The sequence below is a fragment of the Euleptes europaea genome, chromosome 2, assembly GCF_029931775.1.
Source record: "Euleptes europaea isolate rEulEur1 chromosome 2, rEulEur1.hap1, whole genome shotgun sequence".
NCBI classification, from domain to species: domain Eukaryota; kingdom Metazoa; phylum Chordata; class Lepidosauria; order Squamata; family Sphaerodactylidae; genus Euleptes; species Euleptes europaea.
In genome coordinates, this window is record NC_079313.1 from 241,046 (window position 1) to 261,312 (window position 20,267).

The 20,267-nt window shown below is 53.1% G+C and overlaps 1 protein-coding gene across 1 annotated transcript; it reads left to right on the plus strand.

Annotated features, from left to right (window-relative positions):
* Window positions 1–209: 209 nt before the first annotated feature.
* Window positions 210–14,938, plus strand: TMEM38A (transmembrane protein 38A). Its single transcript, XM_056845215.1, has 6 exons — window positions 210–333; window positions 9,392–9,548; window positions 10,319–10,503; window positions 11,405–11,492; window positions 12,934–13,051; window positions 14,707–14,938. Exons 1-6 carry the CDS (start codon window positions 210–212, stop codon window positions 14,935–14,937), a joined length of 903 nt encoding a protein of 300 aa, XP_056701193.1. The 3' UTR covers window position 14,938.
* Window positions 14,939–20,267: the final 5,329 nt, after the last annotated feature.

Here is a 20,267-nt window from a genome sequence, read left to right on the forward strand (position 1 = left end):
CACTCTGCACGGGCTCCGAGGCGGAGGCGAGGGGCGTCTCCCTCCCTCCCTCCCTCCCTCCCTCCCGCGGGGCGGGTCTCTGCCCGGCTCCGTCCGTCCGTCCCTCCCCCGCGCCCGGCGGCCGCCGCAGCTGAGCCGGGGCTGGGGGGTGGGTGCGGGCGGTGGGCGCTGCTGCTGCTGGCCGTCCGTCCGTCCGTCCGTCCGGCGCCATGGAGGTGGTGGGCGGGCTGGAGGTGGGCGAGCTGACCGCCGCCTTCGCCCACCTGCCCGTCTTCCCCGTCTTCGACCTGGCCTACTTCGTCGTCTCCATCCTCTACCTCAAGTACGAGAAAGGTCAGTCGCAGCCGGGGACGCCCCCCACTCACCCCCCCAGCCCAGCCCAGCCCAGCCCCTCGCCCAAACGCCGCCGCGCGGGTTGCATTTCCGCCCACCTGGCTGCCTTTGTTCTCGAGAGGGGAGGGTCGAGCCTCCCCCCTCCCTTTCAGAGCCGGCCCAGAAGGGGGGGGCTCCTTTCAGCCCAACAGCCGCCACCCCCCCCCCCCCACACACACACACATTGACCCTTGCTGCACGGCCCTTCCCACCCCCCAGAGGCAGGCGGGCTGGACCTGGGCAGGGGTCTGCTGGCATCGCTGGCTGAGGTTTGCTGCCACGGACTGGCAGGCCCCCTCCCTTCAGGGAGGGGGGACTGGTAGATCTCAGGTGCACCCAGGAAGCCTCCCTTCTCTCCCCCCCCCACCCCCAATTCCTGTTCCACCAATGCAGAAACACCAGATTGGATTCCTCCAACAATGGGGACATCCTGGGTGTGGGGAGAGGCGCTGGAGTGGTGGCAGAAAAGAGAGAGGGGAGGAAATCTTGAGAAACTGGCCAACCCCCCCCCCCGTTTCTAGCCTGAACTGATTAATCTGGAGTTGGGCCTTTCCCACTCTTCGAGTGCGAGCAGGGCCCTTGCTCGGTGGGAACAAGGCACCTACTGGGACCACAAACTGAGCGGACTGGTCTCTGCACATCGCATGTAGCGCAGGAATCTGCAGCCGGTGGCCCCAGAGCCAGATGTGGCTCAGCATGGAGCCCCCAAGTACAGCTCTTGACAAAAGAAAAGAAAAAAGGTCTTTGGGGGGTAGGTGGGATGCTAGAATCGCCAGTACTGAAGGGCAAAGATGGGTCTAGGGCTGAAGGGCCTCTTTGAGACGGTTTCTAAAAAGGGAAATGACCGAGGTGAACAGTTGCCGGTAATCCAAGCGCAAACCCGTGCACAGTTAAAGGAGCTGGGCTCCTGTGTGTATTTATGACTTCTGGTGAGACCCTCCTGTGAGCCTCTTCCTAATACAGGGCTCTCGGCAACCGGCGTTTGGGCTGTGCAAGTTTTATGGATTATTATCCAAAGTGTTCATGACCTGTTGGAGTTATGCAAATAGGCTTCCTTCTGCCAGCTCTCCATTGATCTCCTACTCTGAATGTTGGGGTTGTTTGGCTCTTTAATTGGGAATCACTGGCCCAGATCTTCGCCTCACGCGGCCCATAGACACAGGTTTCCTAATCAGAGGGAAAGGGGGGAAGCCTAGAGGGGGCTTTCTTGCGGGTGGTGCTAGCAGAAGATTTAGGGGGGCTGCGTTTTCCAAAAAACAAGGGAGGGGTGCAAACCTTTCTGCAATAAGAGATATGGGGATGTGCCCCCACCCAAAACACCAGCTGGTCAGGGAGAAATCTGAACTGCCAGAGGCTGAAAGCCCTTGCTTGATGGATGGGCACAGCTGGTGCTCTGTTGGAAAGGACAAGCCCGTGAAGATTTGGAGTGGTGGTGGGGGCTTGAAATTGCCTGAGAGAGCAGGAGGAGTGGAGCCGGAAAGGCTGTCCAGCCCCCCCCCTCTCAGCAGAGACCTCCTCACGGGCCCCAGACAGGAATCGAGCCAGATGCCAGCAGTGCTTCCAGTTTGGGGCCCGCCTGACATTCCCGCATTGACCTGAAGCACAGCCTTCAGCATCCTGGAGGATTCTGGGTCCCTTCCTTTAAAGTTTCTAGTCCTGATGACTGGAGCTTGTGTGGGTGTGATGCCTGGTGGTACGGGACAAGATTGGGGAGAGGGATTGAAAACAATTGCCAGTGGTCAGGGGGCGAGGGTAAAGTCCCCATGGCAACAGAATAAGGAATGCAAACAGTTCATATAGGATCGTGGTTCAAAGCAACAACAAGAACAGCACCTGGTGCACAAATGCAAAGTTTTTTCAGAACTGGAACTTACCCAGGTTGCAGGGCTGCAAATAACTTGGGGGTGTGGATGCAAAGTACTGTTAACACCACTACGCCTCACCGTGTATCTTTTTGTTCTTTTTTGTCAAACAAAAGTTTATTAAAAAATCATTTTCTTGCCAACCTGCCTTTCCTCTGTGATATATCAAACTGCTTAATGTGTAACTGAGTCATTTACTGTACTTTTCCAATTATTCTTGTTAGTCAGTTTAAGGAGATATTTGACTATGAATATATTCTCTATGTAATTTTCGCCCCACCTCCCCAGAAGTGTGAAAATGCAAATAGACTATAGGCAAAACTGAGTCTGGCCTATGAGGATACAAGAAGAGCCCTGCGAGGTCAGACAGCAGGCCTATCTGGCATCCTTTTTTACACAGTGGCCAACCGTTTACTCTGGAAGGCGCCCAGCAGGGCATGGAGTCCGAGGCCTTCCCATGATGCTGCCTCCTAGCAGAGTTATTCAAAGGTTTACCGTACTACCTCTGAGTGTGATGATTCTCTTTAGTCACTATGGGTAGTAGCCATTGATGGACCCCTCTTCCAAGAATCTGTCCAACCCCCCCCCCTTAAAGTTCACTGTACTAACAGCCAAATTTGCAACTAAATCATCCCATTCAAGAACTTTTATCTGTAGTGTTCTAAAAATATTTGCCTATTTTAGAGCAGATGCAGACAAACCTTTTGGAGCGGTGGACTCTGATCTGGAGAACCGGGTTTGATTCCCCACTCCTCCACATGAGCGGCTGAGGCTAATCCGGTGAACTGGGTTGGTTTCCCCACTCCTACACTCGAAGCCAGCTGGGTGACCTTGGGCTAGTCACAGCTCTCTTAGAGCTCTCTCAGCCCCACCTACCTCTCAGGGTGTCTGTTGTGGGGAGGGGAAGGGGAGGTGATTGTAAGCCGGTATGAGTCTCCCTTGAGTGGTAAAGAAAGTTGGCATATAAAAACCAACTCTTCTTCTTCTACCTTTTAATGCACAAATATAAAGAAGCAGGCACACACAAATATCCTTCCTTACTCTTTCATGAGCACAGACAGACAAACCATCCATCCAATGATATTGCAGGGAGAGAGGGAAAATGAAGTCAACAGAAGTCTTTGGGAGACGACAGGGTGAACTTGAGGACTCAGGCGATCTTTGGTGTCGGAATCATTTACAACTGGGCTGTCTTGTCCACACAGGAAAACGCAGTTGTGAACGATGGGTGTCTCTTCTTAAGCACGGCTCTCTTTGCCCCTACCTTCAGAAGAGAGGTGGGTGGCAACTAGAGACAAGCCTTTTCCAGAGGTGACTTCTCTCGCCTTTGGAATGCCCCCTCCCTGGAGGCTTCCCTGTTACCTACCCTGTCTTTCAGGAGCCAGGCCAAAACATTTAACAGTCAGAGCAGTTCCTCGGTGGGACCTTTACAGGATCACCTTATCAGCTGTGCATAGGGCAAGTCCAGTAGCAACAAAAAGAGCCATTATTCAGCCACAACATGAACAATCCTGGACGAGGATTCCTCTCTTCTTACTAGCTGGAAACACTCTAATCTGTACACCGTCCACACCCACAAAGCAACAACCTTTCATTGATGTTCATTCATAAAAAGACAGAATGGATTGATGAACGACTTCTAAATCTTTTAGGTCAGGGGTTGGGAGAGGGCAGCCGAATGGATGTGGCGTTCCTTCCCTCATTATCTTTTCTAGTCTCAATCACAAGAGGCAGATCTCTTGTAAAGTTAAGCTTCTGATAGAAATGTTTTACCCACTTTTTGTTTCCTTTCTGTATGAGTAATAAACTTTTCTACCCAACTTATTATGACAGTTATAGTTCATCCATGGAGCTCATAGGGGTATATATGGCTCCCCCATCCCCATCTTAGCCCAACAGTTCCCCTATGAAGAAGAACAGGTTTTTATACCTTCTTTTCTCTACCTTAAAGAGTTTCAAAGCGGCTTACAATCGCCTTCCCTCCCTCTCCCCACAGCAGACACCTTGTGGGGGAGGTGGGGCTGAGAGAGTTCGAAGAGACCTGTGACTGGCCCAAGGTCACCCAGCTGGCTTCATGTGGAGCAGTGGGGAATCAAACCCGGTTCTCCAGATTAGAGTTGGCCACTCTTAACCGTGACACCACACTGCCTCCCCTTCACTTCTGTCCAAGGGAGCTCCAGTTGCCAGGTAGTGACGGACTTGAGTTATGGTCCAGGGGAAATGACGGCTGGGTGGGTGCCGCACTGAAGCCCAGATCTTCCACGCCTCCTCACATCACACTATATGGACGATGTGGAAAAGGAGCTGCACAACAAACCACGAGCGCGACTTTAGGGGCCCCCTCAGAACTTGGGCTCAGTCTCCTCCTTCTAGGACTTGCTGGAGACGAAAGAAAATAGCCAGAAAATGAGCTTCCCAATTCTCCACCCCTCCGCTCAGCTGGGCTTCAACCTGGGCTGTGTCACTCTTGCCAGAGCTGGCCCTGGTTCCAAATTTTTAAATTCAGGGTGGGGGGGAGTTTTTTGAAAAATGTTCAGTGATGACTCTTACACCCCAGTTCCCTTTTCCTGAAGGTCCCTTTGCACCCCTGTTATTTATGACTTTGCCAGGTTGGGTAATCTGTTCTTGGTGCAAAGTGTCTTTTTATTGAAGAGAGGAGACCTCGCCTTTGTTTGCCCCGTGCCTCCCAGACCTGGCCACCCTCCTGCTCAAACACCTTATAGGGGGAGAGGCGGTCTTGCAAATATGTGAGTCCAGGGCCATGAAGGCCATTTGTATGTAATCGCTAATGCCTTAAACTGAGCCCAGTAACTGATGGGCAGCCAGCAGAGTGATTGTAGAATGGGTGTAAACTGTACTCTATGCCCAGCTCCTGATAAGGGCCAAGCTGCAGCGTTCTGCGCCAGCTGGAGTTCCTGAAATGATTTTGAGGAAAGACCAAGGTATAGTAGTCTGGATGTCTCCATGGCTTGGATCCAGATGGCCAGCTCAGTTATATCAATGAAAGGAGCCATCTTAGAATCATAGAGTTGGAAGAAGAAGAGAGTAGAAGAAGAGTTGGGTTTTTTTAATATGCCGACTTTCTCTACCACTGAAGGAAGAATCAAACCAGCTTACAATCACCTTCCCTCCCCCTCCCCACAACAGACACCCTGTGAGGTAGGTGGGGCTGAGAGACCTGTGACTGGCCCAAGGTCACCCAGCTGGCTTCATGTGTAGGAGTGGGGAAACAAATCCAGTTCACCAGATTAGCCTCTGCCGCTCATGTGGAGGAGAGGGGAATCAAACCCGGTTTTCCAGATCAGAGTCCACCGCTCCAAACCACCACTCTTAACCACTACACCACACTGGCTGTGGAAGGGATCACCAGGGTCATCTAGTCTCAACCCCCTGCACAATGCAGGAAATTCACAACTACCTCCCCCCCACCCCCAGTGACCCCTACTCCGTGCCAGGGCTAGGCTGAGCTGGGAGAAAGCTGGTGTTGCATAATATTAGTGAAGATGTGGGGGCGGGGAGGGCCCATGGTACCATCAATTCTTGGAATGCTAAGGAGATTAGACAGGCAACGAGGATCCTTTCCAAACACAGGCCAACTTTGATCAATCCCACCCCCCATACCAACCAGCACCCATTTGCACTGAAATAGGGTATTCCTCAAACATCCTGTTCCAGGTAAAGGTTTCTCCTGGCTGCTACCTCCCCCGACACCCCACAGTCAACCTTCTTGTGTAAGAGGAAGCAAAGGGGGTGCCTTTTTTTTTTTTGCCTTCTATGCCTTCTATGGCTTCATTAACCTCAATCCTTTTAGATTTAGCAGTACCTTCCCTAACCTGAAGAATGCATTCTATCTGAGTTTTAGGTTTTTAATAGTTTCCAGCCGTCGTCTTGGGATTTGACCCTCTTGAGTGTCCCTTTCATCTTCCTTTTGGCCTTCAGTCTGTTGTGGACTTCTGCCTGGGAGTGGGGGGAGAGGTGCAAATGGATTTCCCAGGTGTGAACACTAGCACGCTGCCTGTGGCGTGTGAAGGTGGAGGGACCTGGGTTCCTCCTCTCTCAGCCTCACCTGCCCAGTCAGTAAAACCTGGGGAACCTGGGGTGACATGCCGTCGAGCTGCCTCTTTTGTGGGCCTGGGAGTTGGTGGAAAACACCCTCTCGGTCTGCTTTATTTTTAGCAGTCTGTAGACTAGAGATCTGTTTCACGGGGTGGTGGGCCCCGCGAGGAATCCCTCGCTCTTTCTTGTTCGGCAAAGGCGGCAGCTGTTTGGGTATTAAATGTTGCTGGTCTGACGGATCTGGAGCGAGGAGGGACATTTATAGCCCTCGCATCAAGTGGCAGCTCTCAGGACGGGAAGGAGGCAAGGGCGTGCCCCGGGGGCTGTACAGGACACAGAAGGGACGGCAGATCGAAACGGGGCCAGCCCCTAACTCCTTAACAAACTGAAACTCGTACTGCTGCTTTAACAATATAAAATGTACCATTTAGAACTCGGAGAGCATCTAAAATTGTACTATTTGACATGTTTATGATATTCAAAAGCGTGGATGTTTGTTTGTTTGTTTTGTTGACAAGCAACATTGAGAATTCTCCCAGCACTGAAGGGAGAGAGCTGTAAGCTACAGCCGGACCACCTTAGCACCTGCCCTCTTAGTTCTTGGCATCCGAGAGGTAAAACGTACATTTTGTCGCAAACCAAAGGAGGAGTATAATTTGGACAGTCTCTTGCAGTCAGCATGGGATCCCAGCATATTTGGTTACTGAACCAGACTTTGAACCGGTGTGTGTGTGTGTGTTTCTGGACCCAAATGTTTCAACTCTTCAACATCCTATTGTCATAATGTTGCAGCACATTAATGTGGGCAAAAATTAGTCACACTTAAGCACTAGATATACCCTTGAAAGTGCCGTCCTTTCCCCACTACTTCCCTTGACACCTGCCCAGCTCTTCAGGCAGCGGGTGGAGACAGTTATAAGGGTCAGGGGCTTCTTGTTATCGGTTGCCCTCATCGAAGTGAGAGGATTTCCCACTAGAGGTTCTGTAGGAACATGCTCTCTTTCTCCCCCCCCCCCCCACGCGTGCCTTGGCAAAGTGGTGACCCCCCCCCGTCCGCCTGTCCTCCATCACGTCCAGCAAAGTTTGAAAAGAACCAAACCCACCACTCAACATCCAGTAAGACATTCCCTGAGAAATCCCCATGTCGGCTTGGCTGGAGGAAGCTGGAAAGGGGGGAGGCTTTCGCAGCCGGCCAGTCTGCTTCCCACGTCAGATCCGGCAGTCTGTGGGGGGTAGATGGTGGCAGGATTGAAGCGAAAACTGAAGTGCCCCCCCCCATTAGAGTAGAGTCCAATGAGAACAATGAGGGCAAGGAGGCTGGTGTGAGCTTACGGCTTGCTTTATTGGCCAAGAAGTCATAGCTGGGTGAGCCAGGATCCAGACAAACAGTCACACCGAGGGAGGGGCAAATGCAAGAGGTTTTATAGACGTTTGACATTCCAATGCAACAATGATACATTTTCTTAACATCTGATGTTAGCTTGTCAACGCAACGCCATTAGTTTCCACAGCGCCTGCCTGAGCCTCGCTACATTAATGAGTGGAGCCTATCTCATTGAGCAGTTCAGAGCGTTCCCTTGCAGGGTGAAGCGAAAGCATCAAAAAGGAGGAATAGGTGGGAGGGAGGCTGTCGGAGCGATCCCTTAGGCGAGGGGAAAGTTTCCAGCCTTTGGGATGCGTGTGTGTGCCCACGTGCTTGGTGCTAAAGGAAGGAAGGTGGGGGGGGGGCACTGGGAAGCAGGTTCTGTGGTTCTGTTTGTCAGCAGCCCAGGCGTGTAGCCTGCGTGTCTGAATGTTGCTGCAGGCATGATTACTTAGGCACAACAAAACAAGATCTTGGGTGGGTCCTGCCGAGAAAAAAGGTTGGAGAGTTCAGAGGCAGCAAGTCTCTCGGCGGGCGGACAGAGTGCCTCAACACTATGGAGTACTTTCAAGCGGCAAGACTATGCGCATTTATCCACACATTAGCCCTATTGTGAGAGCCAGCGTGGCGTAGTGGTTAAGAGCGGTGGTTTGGAGCAGTGGAGTCTGATCTAGAGAACCGGGTTCGACTCCCGACTCCTCCACATGAGCGGCGGAGGCTAATCTGGGGAACCGGGTTGGTTTCCCCACTCCTCCACACGAAGCCAGCTGGGTGACCTTGGGCTAGTCACAGCTCTCCTAGAGCTCTCTCAGCCCCACCGACCTCTCAGGGTGTCTGTTGTGGGGAGGGAAAGGGTAGGTGATTGTAAGCCGGTTTGGGTCTCCCTTAAGTGGTAGAGAAAGTCGGCATATAAAAAACCAACCCTTCTCCTTCTTCCTTTTCCTCCTCTCACTGCGGATTCTCCTGGGTAAATGTGGTTAGGATTCCGTGGTAATTCCCTAGTGATTTCGGTCATGGGAAGAGTTAAGCACACGCGGTTCCCCTTCCAGGACAATGGGGCTTTTAAAATGCTTTAGGTCTGGATGATTTGTGTCTCTAATTGGGCCCTGTATAAAATGTAATTTGCTAGACTGTCTGTTCTATCCTGCGCAGATTTACTCTTTTCTAATTATTTAATTGATTTCAGTGGGCTTAGACTGAAAGTAACTGCATAGGACTGAACTGTATATTATGTTAAATTTAACCATTATGTTAGTAATGTTAGTTTTTTTAAATTTAGAAATACGTTACTACCAAGCTACAATAGATTTGTTGGACTTTAAGGTCCCCCACGGGACTCTGTGGCCGAGTTCTCCTCACAGCCGTGGTTAAACCCGGGTCTGGACTGAACCCCTTTCAGACTCAGAATGGAAATACTCATATTTTTTTTAAAAAAAGTTTCTACAACCACTAGAGCCAGTGTAGCGCACTGGTCAGAGTGTCAGACCAGGATCTGGGAGAACCAGGTTTGAATCCCCCTTCTGCCATGGAAGCTCACTAGGCATCCTTGGGCCAGTCACACTGTCTCAGCCTAACCTACCTCACAGGGCTGTTGTGAGGATCAAATGGAGATGTAAGGTCCGAAAGGGAGCCAGAAAAGGGCCTGGTTTGCCACGGTGTGTGTCTCTCGGGCTGAAAGGGCCTCCTCTCTCTCTCTCTCTCTCTCTCTCTCTCTCTCTCTCTCTCTCCCCCCCCCCAGGGGCCGTTGAGCTGTCCCGCCAGAGCCCGTTGGCCTCCTGGGTCGTCGCGATGCTCTACTGCTTTGGCAGCTACATCCTGGCCGACCTGCTTCTCGGAGAAGCCCCCGTCGACTACTTCAGCAACAATGCCAGCGTGCTCCTGGCCACTGCAGTCTGGTGAGCCCACCCCCCTGGCATTCGGCCTTGCCCAGGGCACCCTCTTGCTGCATGCACCTGTGTCTGGCCCAGCGCCGCGTGTCTCTGGTGGGCGGGCAGGGGGGGCAGGCTTCGGGCCAGCTGGCAGCCTCTGGGGCCCTTTGGCCCTGTATCTTGAAAAGGAAGGTAAAAATGTGGTCCAGATTAAAGCGTCCACATGAGCCATGACGAAGGACCCTCAGCGGAGCGGCTGGTGACGAACACCCGGGCCCTCCCCCCGCCTCTCCCAGGGCTCTCCTCCCCCCCTCTCCCAGGGGAGGGGCGCAAGGAGGCCAGATGCTGCCGTGGCCCCTCGCTCTGCTTGTGCTCAGAAGCCACCTCTTTCCCCTCACCGTGTCGGGGGGGTGAGGCGCTCACCGCCCCTGACGGGAACCTTCCCTGTTCAATGAACTCCAGCAGAGAAGGCAGTAGAAGGAAGGGGAATCACAGAATCATAGAGTTGGAAGGGACCACCAGGGTCATCTAGTCCAACCCCCTGCACAATGCAGGAAATTCACAACTACCTCCCCCACACACACACACAGAGTGACCCCCTACTCCACGCCCAGAAGGTGGCCAAGATGCCCTCCCCTCTCATCATCTGCCTAAGGTCATAAAATCGGCATTGCTGACAGATGGCCATCTAGCCTCTGCTTAAAAGCCTCCAGGGAAGGAGCGCTCAACCACCTCCCCCGAGGAAGCCTCTGTCCCTCTGAGGAGAGGCCAACGAAAGGGTTGTTTTTCCCTTCCAGGTACCTGACTTTCTACTGTCCCCTGAACCTCTTCTACAAGTGTGTGGCTTTCCTGCCTGTGAAACTGGTCTTTGTGGCTATGAAGGAGGTCGTCCGAGTGCGCAAGATCGCCGTGGGGGTCCACCACGCCCACCACCACTACCACCAGGGCTGGCTCGTCATGATCGTCATTGGGTTTGTCAAAGGTAGGCCTATGTTTGTGGAACCTGGTTCCAGGGTGGGGGGTGGGGTAGGGGTGTTTCCTCTTGGCTGTGCTCCTGCTGATCAAGCTGGAACGGGCAACAGAGGAGGACAGCGAAGATGGGGAGGGGTCTGGAGACCAAGTCCTACGAGGAAAAGTTGAAGGAGCTGGGTATTGTTTAGCATGGAGAGGAGAAGACTGAGAGGGGATATGATTGACCATCTTCAAGCACTTGAAGGGCTGTCACATAGAGGAAGGGGCCGAGTTGTTTTCTGTTGCCCCAGAAGGACTCAAACCAGAACCAACGGGTTGAAATTAAATCAAAAGAGTTTCTGGCTAAACATTAGGAAGAACTTCCTGACAGTCGGAGCGGTTCCTCAGTGGAACAGGCTTCCTCGGGAGGTGGTTAAGTGCTCCTTCCCTGGAGGTTTTTCAGCAGAGGCTAGATGGCCATCTGTCAGCAATGCTGATTCTGTGAACTTGGGCAGATCGTGAGAGGAAAGGCACCTTGGCCATCTTCTAGGCATGGAGTAGGGGTCACTGGGGGGTGTTGGTGGGGAGGTAGTTGTGAATTTCCTGCATTGTGCAGGGGGTTGGACTAGATGACCTTGGTGGTCCCTTCCAACTCTGTGATGCTATGATTCTTGCGGTCCTTTCCCAGGCATTTGCCCATCTGGCAAGCAGAATTCTGGGGGTTTCACACCTGGCCTTGTGACCAGGAGGGTTAGCAACTCCTCCGCCCTGTTTTTTAAAAAAACAAGTACTGGGACTTCCAGAAATGTAAAAGGAAGCCTTTGGCTGAGGATGGAACTTGGCAAAGGCTTGCCCATAGTAGGGTCAGCCATGTCTGGGGAAGTGAAACTTCCCTGCTTCTGGGCAGGAGGTAACATTCTTCCTTTTCCCAGGTTCTGGAGTTGCTTTGATGTCAAATTTTGAGCAGCTGCTGCGTGGAGTCTGGAAACCGGAAACCAACGAGCTTCTGCACATGACTTTGTGAGTAGAAAGGCTGGGACCACAACTGGATCTGCCGCAGTGTGGCCACCGGCTTGCTCGGCTGCATCTTTGTGTCTTCTCTTTGCATCTGGGAAATCCCAGGAGGAGTTTGGGGACGGCCCTCTCGGGCTGTCTGAAAGAGGCCAGCGTCTGGGCCTTCCAGGAGGGGAGGGGGTCTCCTCTGTAGTCTCAGAGGCATGAACATGAAGAACCTCAGGTTGTGAGGTGGTCCATCCATCAGGTTGTGATCCTGCGCACCCTTACTTGAACCCAGGGGGATTTTGAGCCTCCTGAGGTGTGGCTCTTCCCCAGCTGGCCGGAAGCAGAATTAATTTAAAAACGGAGGGTCCACACAGCACTGAGCCGCGTGTTCTGTTCCCCATAACTGTCCCACCGCCCCACTCGCCTGGACAGGATGCTAAGCAAGGACCGTTGGATTCTGCAGGACTTACCTGTGCTCGGTCTCCCCTTTGGGGGACTCATAAGCATCTCCTGCTTCTCCCTGAGCCAGTTCCCATCTGATCCATTGTGTGAACAGCCTTTCAGCTCTTTTCACCAGCGTGGTGTTAGTGGTTAAGAGCGGTGGTTTGGAGTGGTGGAGTCTGATCTGGAGAACCAGGTTCAATTCCCCAACTCCTCCACGTAATCTTGTGAACCGGGTTGGTTTCCCCACTCCTGCACATGAAGCCAGCTGGGTGACCTCGGGCTACTCACAGCTCTCTCAGCCCCACCTACCTCACAGGGTGTCTGTTGAGGGGAAGGGAAGGGGAGTGTAAACCGGTTTGATTCTTCCTTAAGTGGTAGAGAAAGTCAGGCATATAAAAACCAACTCCTTCTTCTTTCTGTGACCGTGGGCCCTGCTGCTGTTCAGGGGGAAAGCCACCCGGGAGAGAGAGGCACCTGCAGTGTGAAATGCACATTGGCCCACAGGCGCACTCTGCCAAAACCGGGGGGCGGGGAGGAGAGAGCACTTTGAAGTTGTGCATATGAAATCCCCTCCGTCCGACTTTGGCTGTCCAGAGCCAAGAAGTCACAACGGTGCAGGCGTTCATGGTTCTGGAATGGTGTTTTCTGTTTGGAAAATCATTGAGAGGATTGTCAGGCGGTGTCGATCTGGGGTAAAGGGCCGGCTCTGCCTCTGAGGCGCAGCACACAGGTGGGAAGGGTGGGCTTTTCCGAGGGTGGTGGCCCCTCCCTTTTCCTTTGGGGCTGGTTTGGAGCCGCCATGATCCTTCACCGCCTCGGATGTGGCAAAGAGGGAACGGTGGCTGTTGAGTCTCCGTTGAAGAGGTTGTGTGAATGGTGCTGAGGTCAACGGCTGCCAGGGGGAAAGGCAGACAGGAACCCATGCTGGGCTGTTTGGGAATGTGATCGGGAGGGGGGGTGCGTGCTCAGGGGAGAGGCCCGCCTGAGCCTGACCCTTCTCTTGCACCCCTCACAGCCCGTCCAAAGCCAGTCTGTACGGAGCCGTCCTCTTTACCCTGCAGCAGGCGCACTGGCTGCCCGTCTCCAAAGACAGCCTCATCTTCTGCTTCACTCTGTTCATGATCACCTGCAAGGTGAGAATCTCTGCGGTCTCTTTGGAAGGAAGGAAGGGAGAAGCTGGAGTCCCTTTCCAGCTCCCTGGGAGGGCACCGGGTACAGAAGGGGAGAGCTCGCCTTTCTAGGCTGTGGAGGACTGGGCGGCCGCCTTGACTGATGGGCAAAAGTATGTATAGCCCTACCTTCCATCCACAAACAGGTTGTCAAGGTGGTCTGGTGGTGGTGGTGGTGGTGGAAAGTGCCATCAAGTCACAGTTGATTTATGGTAACCCCTTAAGGTTTTCAAGGCAAGAGACATTCAGAGGTGGTTTGGCCATTGCCTTCCTCTGCGTAGCAACCCTGGACTTCCTCGGTGGTCTCCCATCCAAGTACTTAATCAGGGCAGACTCTGCTTAACTTCCAAGATCTGACAAGATCAGGCCAGCCTTGGCCATCCAGGTCAGGGTCAAGGTGGTCTACCATACTTGAAAACAACGGGACCCATGATAATCCAGCAAAAACAGTTTCCCATTATAAGCAAAAGCTGGCTGGGCTACACCACAATGCAGCCTCGGGCAGTGTCCTGACCCTATTATAAAGCACCATGGATCGAATCTGTGGGGTCCGTAGCTGGTCAGATGAGGACTGAGGCCAAGAAGTTTAGACATTCAGTTCTGTGGCCGGAAGACAACTCTGGGAGGGAAAAGCCCAGGCTCTGAACGTGTTGCTGGCCGCCGGGATCCAACCAGAGTTGACTTGGTCTGGAAGGGTCAGTGTGGGGTCCTCAGCCAACCGAAAGCCCAGCCGGAATGGCAGTGAAGGCCTGGAACATTCTGGAACAGCCTGGCAAATGGGCAGAGTCCAACAAGATTGCCGTGTGGCTGATGCCTCCTTCTCCCAGAGGGTGCTTTTTCCCACTGCCAGGGCCTCACCAGACAGATGGTGAGGCGTGGGGGGGGGGGCACCCCTCTGCTACTAAGATAAGGTGCGAAATGTCCACACAAGAAGTGGCAACTCCCATGATTCTGATATCCCGGGAACCTCGTGGTGCTTCGCCCTGACCTGGATGATGGGCCAGGCTAGCCCAATCTCTGAAGCTAAGCTCAGTCGGCCCTGGTTAGTATTTGGATAGGGGGCTGCCAGGGAAGTCCCAGGTCCCCACGCAGAGGCGGGCGAGGGCCAACCCCCTCCTCTTTGAGCACTCACCATAAGTTGGTGAGCCAGCATGGTGTAGTGGATAAGAGCAGTGGTTTGGAGGGGTGGACTCTGATCTGGAGAACAGGGTTTGATTCCCCACTCCTCCACGTGAGCGGCGGAGGCTAATCTGGTGGACTGGATTTGTTTCCCCACTCCCTACACACGAAGCCAGCTGGGTGACCCTGGGCTAGTCACAGCTCTGTTAGAGCTCTCTCAGCCCCACCTACCTCACAGGGTGTCTGTTGTGGAGAGGGGGAGGGATGGTGATTGTAACCCGGTTTGAGTCTCCCTTAAGTGGCAGAGAAAGTCGGCATGTAAAAACCAACTCTTCTTCTTCTTCTTCTTGGCTGCAACTTGGTGGTGCTGTCCTTCCACCTCCAGTAGGGGGGCTTCCCTGTAGCGATGGTGCTGCTGGAGATGGAGGCCAGCATGGGCCTGGGGGCAGCCGACAAGCAGCTGGTCTCTGACAGAGCCTTTTTCTCCCCTGGCCCAACAGGTGTTCATGACGGCGACTCATTCTCACGGCTCCCCATTTGCACCTGTGGAAGGAGTTTTGTGTCCGGTCCTCTTCGGCTCCGTGCCCTCCGGCCACAATGACCACCATCACGACCACCACCACGGAGGCTCCCCTGAACCGCCCTCCCCCCCCACGCCCCTGGTGCCAGCTAAAACACGGGATGAGCTGAACGAAGGAGCCCGGAAGCGGAAGGCCAAGAAGGCGGAATGAGCAGGGGCCGAGGGGCCCGATCCAACCCTCTGCACCGCGCTCCTCACTGGGGGGCCTTCCAAGGACATGGTCTGAGAGGGGGCCAGAGGGCCCAGTGGCTGCCCAGGTTTCCCGGCCTCCCAGGCTCGGAGAACAAAGCAGACCCCAGAGTGACCTTTCTCTTTGCCTTCCTGGTCCTGATCCGTGGAGGAGCTGGACACTACTGCTGAATTTCTGCAACAGTCGCAGGCCCCTGGGCAGCCTCTCTGCCCTTCTGCTCCCAGGCATAAGCCAGCAACGCGGGGAGTCAGGCCAGCCTCCTACCACCTTCCACACGTGTCGGGGTGCAAAGTCAGGGGTCTGCCTGATTCCCCTTCAGACAGCGGCATTTTGCTCTGCTGTGCGACGGGATGAGGGAGGGGGTATCCTCCACTTTGCGCAAGGCTTTCTGCACCAGTAGGAAATGCAGACAGCACCCTCTGGTGTTGCTGCTGTGTGCTGTTGTTGTGTGTGTTTTTGTGTGTGAACTGCACAGCTCTGGGTTTAAATCCAGCTTAGTATTTTGGTAGGTCTTGGCTTCTGTGCAAAACACGTCGGGACCCCAGGCCCCTGAAACTGGGTAAATTATTGCTTGGGCGTGACAGTCGTGATGACTGAAAGATTTCCTAGGCAGGAATTTGCAGAGTCGTGGGCTGGTGCTTCAGCATCCCAGCCCCCCCATACCCCCCCCCAGCTATTCCAACAGAGCAGCTCAGACCTGTCAGTGCTAGAGAGACGGCATCTCCCCCCCCCCATGAGGAACAGCCAGGAAAATCGCCAGCCGACTAAGCCAAAGCCCCCCACACACACACACCAAATCTCTGCAGGGGGCACTTAGGGTCGCTGGCCCCACAGGTGGTGGCGGAAGGTGAACCCGCGAAGAGTTCTGGTTCTGCCAGCTGAGCAAGGGGGCTTCTGTGGACCCCCTGCCAGTGCCCCCTTGCCAGACTGGGGGGGAGGGCAGTGAAATAAGCATGGGCTTTAGCATCCAGACTTACCTACAAGGCCACATCTCTAGAACATGTGAACTGGCACGGGTGCAGAGAGCATGGAGAAAAGCCAAGTCCCCACCCCTGCTTATCTGGCTTGAGCCCCAGTGACCAAGTGCACAAGTACAAGAGGGTATCTCACCAACAGGAGTGCCTCGTTAAGTGCAAATTGAACCCACTTTATTGAAAACAAATGTGACGCGCATGCCATGGTAAATCACAGATATGCAAATAGGCTGCCTGGGGAGGTGGGGAGGCTCCCCCTCTCCAGCAGTCTTCAAGCAGGAGCTGGACAAACACTTGTTAGGGATGTAGGGGCTGATCCTGCATTGAGCAGGGGGGGTGGACTAGACGGCCTCTATGGGTCCTTCCAGCTGTACGATTCTATGATTCTAAATACACAGGAAAAAAGGATAAATGTAGAAATATAGGATACGTCAAAAGGGAGCTAACGCAGACAACAACCTGTGGATTGCCAGCCAAATTCCCTTTTGTGTAGATCCTCATCAGCCCGTTTCTGTGTTATCCTGTTTATTTGGTATGTTATTTTGCATCTCACACAGTGGGGATGGCTCCTTGTGTTGAATTGTGTTTCAGAGGGGAAGAAGAAGAAGAAGAGTTGGTTTTTATATGCTGACTTTCTCAACCACTTAAGGGAGAATCAAACCGGCTTACAATCTCCTTCCCTTCCCCTCCCCACAACAGACACCCTGTGAGGTAGGTGGGGCTGAGAGAGCTCTGTGACTTGCCCACGGTCACCCAGCAGGTTTCATGTGGAGGGGTGGGGAATCAAACCCTTTTCTCCAGATCAGAGTCCACCACTCCAAACCACCGCCCTTCACCACCACTACACCACGCTGTGTTGGTCTGCAGCAGAAGAGCTGGATTGGAGTCCAGCAGCATCTTAAAGACCAAGCAGATTTTCGGGGCCTGAGCTTTCCAGGGGCCGCCGTGCTCAACTAGCTGTTTTGACTTGGTGGCTGTTTCAAAGCTGAACGGACAGGATGACACAGAAATTATGCGAAGAAGATCTACTTGAAATGGAATTCGGCTGGCAATCCAGTTTGCCATGTGTGTGAGCTCCTTTTTGAGATACCTTGTACTTCTGCATTTATCCTGTTAATTTTTCTGTGGTATGGGTACATTGAATATTGTTTACAATTGTATGCTTGTCACCTTTTTTTCATATTGTGGGTTCAGGTGGTGTTTTCAGTTTGCGTTCTGCAATACCGCCCTGTTTTGGATGCCTGCTCTTGTCCCTGTATGCCTCGCGTCTGCATTCCTTGAGGGGTGCCCCTTTTTGCTTTCTCTGCTGAGCCTCAGTGAGTCGTCCCTGGTGGAGACGGCCAGGGTGGATCCCAGTTCCGGGCAGGGCCAGAAGCAGAACCATGGTGGAAGTGGGGCTGCCCTGGGTTGTGGGGGGGCTTGCTCTCCAGAGGCACAGGTTCTGGTCTGAGGGAGAGAGATTTGGCCCCCACGAAGGAGGGGCCTCGCCTCCCGCTCTCAAGCCCAAGGCAGCCGGCACCCCAGAAGTCAGGAGTTGTGTGGCTGCAAAGTGCCCTTTTCTCCAATCCTCCCTCCCCCCTCCAGCAAAGAGCAAAATGTGATTTGAGACTGCTGAAATAAAGAGCCCCTCTCTGCAGTGAAACGTTCGGAGGGTCCTGTGCATTTCTGTCTCATTCTCTGCAAAACTGGTGTGTGTGTGTGCGCACGCGCACACGCACACACGTACACGATGCCAGCCCCAATTCTTTTGAGCCTCTGTAGCTTCCCTTGTGTGCTGGCTTGCAAGGTACAGAATTTAGGGGTTTTGTGATGTGCGTGATGGTGGTGGTGGTGGGAGGTGCTGTCAAGTTGCAGCTGGCTCATGGCAACCTCTTACGGGGTTTTCAAGGCAAGAGCCGTTCAGAGGTGGTTTTATTCATTGCCTGCCTCTGCGTAGCAACCCCGGGGCTTCCTTGTTGGTCTCCCATCCATCCTAACCAGGGCTGACCCCTGCTGAGCTTCCGAGATCTGGCAAGATCAGGCTGGCCTCTGGGCCATCTAGCTCAGGGTCATCCAGGTCAGGTGATGTCCCTGTTGCGTCCAAATCCTATGCCTGTTTACTCAGAGGAAAATCCCTCTGATATAGCCTGTTGTCAGGTAAAGGTGTGCAGCATCACAACCTTAGATCCTTTCTTGACCTCTGAGGCCCATTGGGTGACCCTGGCAGGCTTTCCTTTCAAGCTTCAATGCATTGTGAAGCAGTGTTTCCCCCCACCCCCCAACACACAGCATTGCGGTGCTTTTGTGCACCTCTTGGGATTTCTTTACAAAACCTGCTTTATTCCAGTCTTTTTGAAAAGTTTGCAAACCAGCAGAGGCTGCTGCCGTGGGAAAGTGCGGGACTTTCCTGGTCCCAGGGCTAGGGACTTTTTAAAAATGAAAGGTAAGTACTAGGAGGGCACGGAGATAAACTGCTATAACAGGATAGCTATCTAGCAACACTTGTGTACTTTTTAAAGCCCTCCAGTGCGAAGGGAGTTTGGCAGTCGCAGGAGGCCGGAGCAGGGGGGATGCGGGAATACCCAACGTGTGAAAGCCACCCCCCCTGGTAGCTGCTGCGCTGAATCTGTAGCAGCAGCAAGAGGAAATTGTTGCTACACAGCGGAAGCCCGAAGAGCAGCTTGCGGGGGGGGGGGGCACCTGGTGAGTGTGGCAGAGGGCTTTTCAACGCTCGACTCGCTCCTGATTTTCTTGGCAGCTGAACCTCAAGAACTTGAACCGGTTTGGGCCTGGCTCTTCTGCGTGCTGCCCACCCCCCCTGCACATTCACAATTGTGGAGTCAGGTGGTTTTCTTCTGCTCAGGCCTTAAATGACCAGGATTTTCAAAGAAGGGGGGCTGTGGTCATCGGTGGCATCCCAGCACCCCCTTTATTTATTTATTTTTTTGTGCATGCTTCCATCGACATACTGGTGTCATGCCTTCCTTTTTTTTTTAAGGGCACTAATGAAATGCCTGTATTATTGTATCAAATCCCAATGACAATAAAACAGCAGGAGGTTGAAGATTTTGAAGCAGTTTGTTTATTGGCCAATACACAAACAGGTGGAAATTGCCCAAAGCGAGGATTGCAAGCAGGGATATAATCTTTGGTAATGGGTGGTACAAAGACGCAATACATGGCGTCAATACACAAATAACCAATAATAGATACTTAAGAATTAGCATATCCTATTAGAGATTCGGAGGCGTTGCAGAGAAGTGGTGATCTCATTCTCACTAATGAGCAGTGAAGACCCACATTCCCAGGTGCTTCTCTGTTTGATCCTAAATTACTGCTGTCCCTCTTATCTTGGACCTTGGCTTCTGCCAAAGCTAACTAAGGGGATTCCTAGCTGGTCCTTTATCTCTGGAAAACCAGCTTATGCAAGCATACTAAGGCCATCTATGGATTCTTTAATTAGCTTCTAACTAAGGAGCAACAGTGGGCCTCTTATACTTGAGGCGTGTAACATATGCAAGTGCTTGGTGTAACTATACAAGCCACCTCTAATATGCTGAGGGTGGCATGTTCATGAGTGCAGATATACTTTATTGAGTACAAAGAATATATTTCAAATCAAAGAATACATTTCCAATACATTTCCCATAGCATATAATGATTTCAGGCATTACACTAAAACATCAACATACTGTTGTAGTGTTAGATTAAGCAGATTCTCTGAATTCCCAGCTTCTTCTTCTTCTTTTTTTTTAAGAAGTCTCCATCTCCCTCCCTCACAGAGACATAAGGGGGGAAAGGCATCTCTCCGACAGGGAGGCGGGGGGGATAGAGACTTACTTTTTTAAAGAATGAAAGTTGGGAATTCAGAGAGCCTGCTTAATTTATCAGAACAAAACCACGGCTCTTCAGGGATCCTGCTGCTGAACCCCCTCCATTGGGGGCGGGGGTGGGGGCTCCTGCTCAGGAGGGAAGCACCCCGCAGGTCCTTTGGGCTTTGGTCGACATCTATCTGGTCTCTGGGGCTTCAGCCCCCTTGCTGCTCCCATGTCCATCAGGACCCTTGGAGTGTGGGGATCTTAGTTACCCTGGCATCTGTCAGGAATGCCACCCTCCTGGGCAAAGCGTCCTCCGCCCCAGAGCCTCCGGGCCCCCTCAGGCACACCTGATCGCTCAGGCTGTTGTGTGGCAGTGAAGTTTGATCAGAGCATGCCTTCCTGGGGGGTGGGGGGCCTCACCTTCCTGTGCCCCTTCTAGCAGCTCTGCTTGGCTCCCCTTCACTGGTTGAGACCCACGCGGGGGTCAGCCATTATCAAATTGTTATAGGACGCCCCAGGG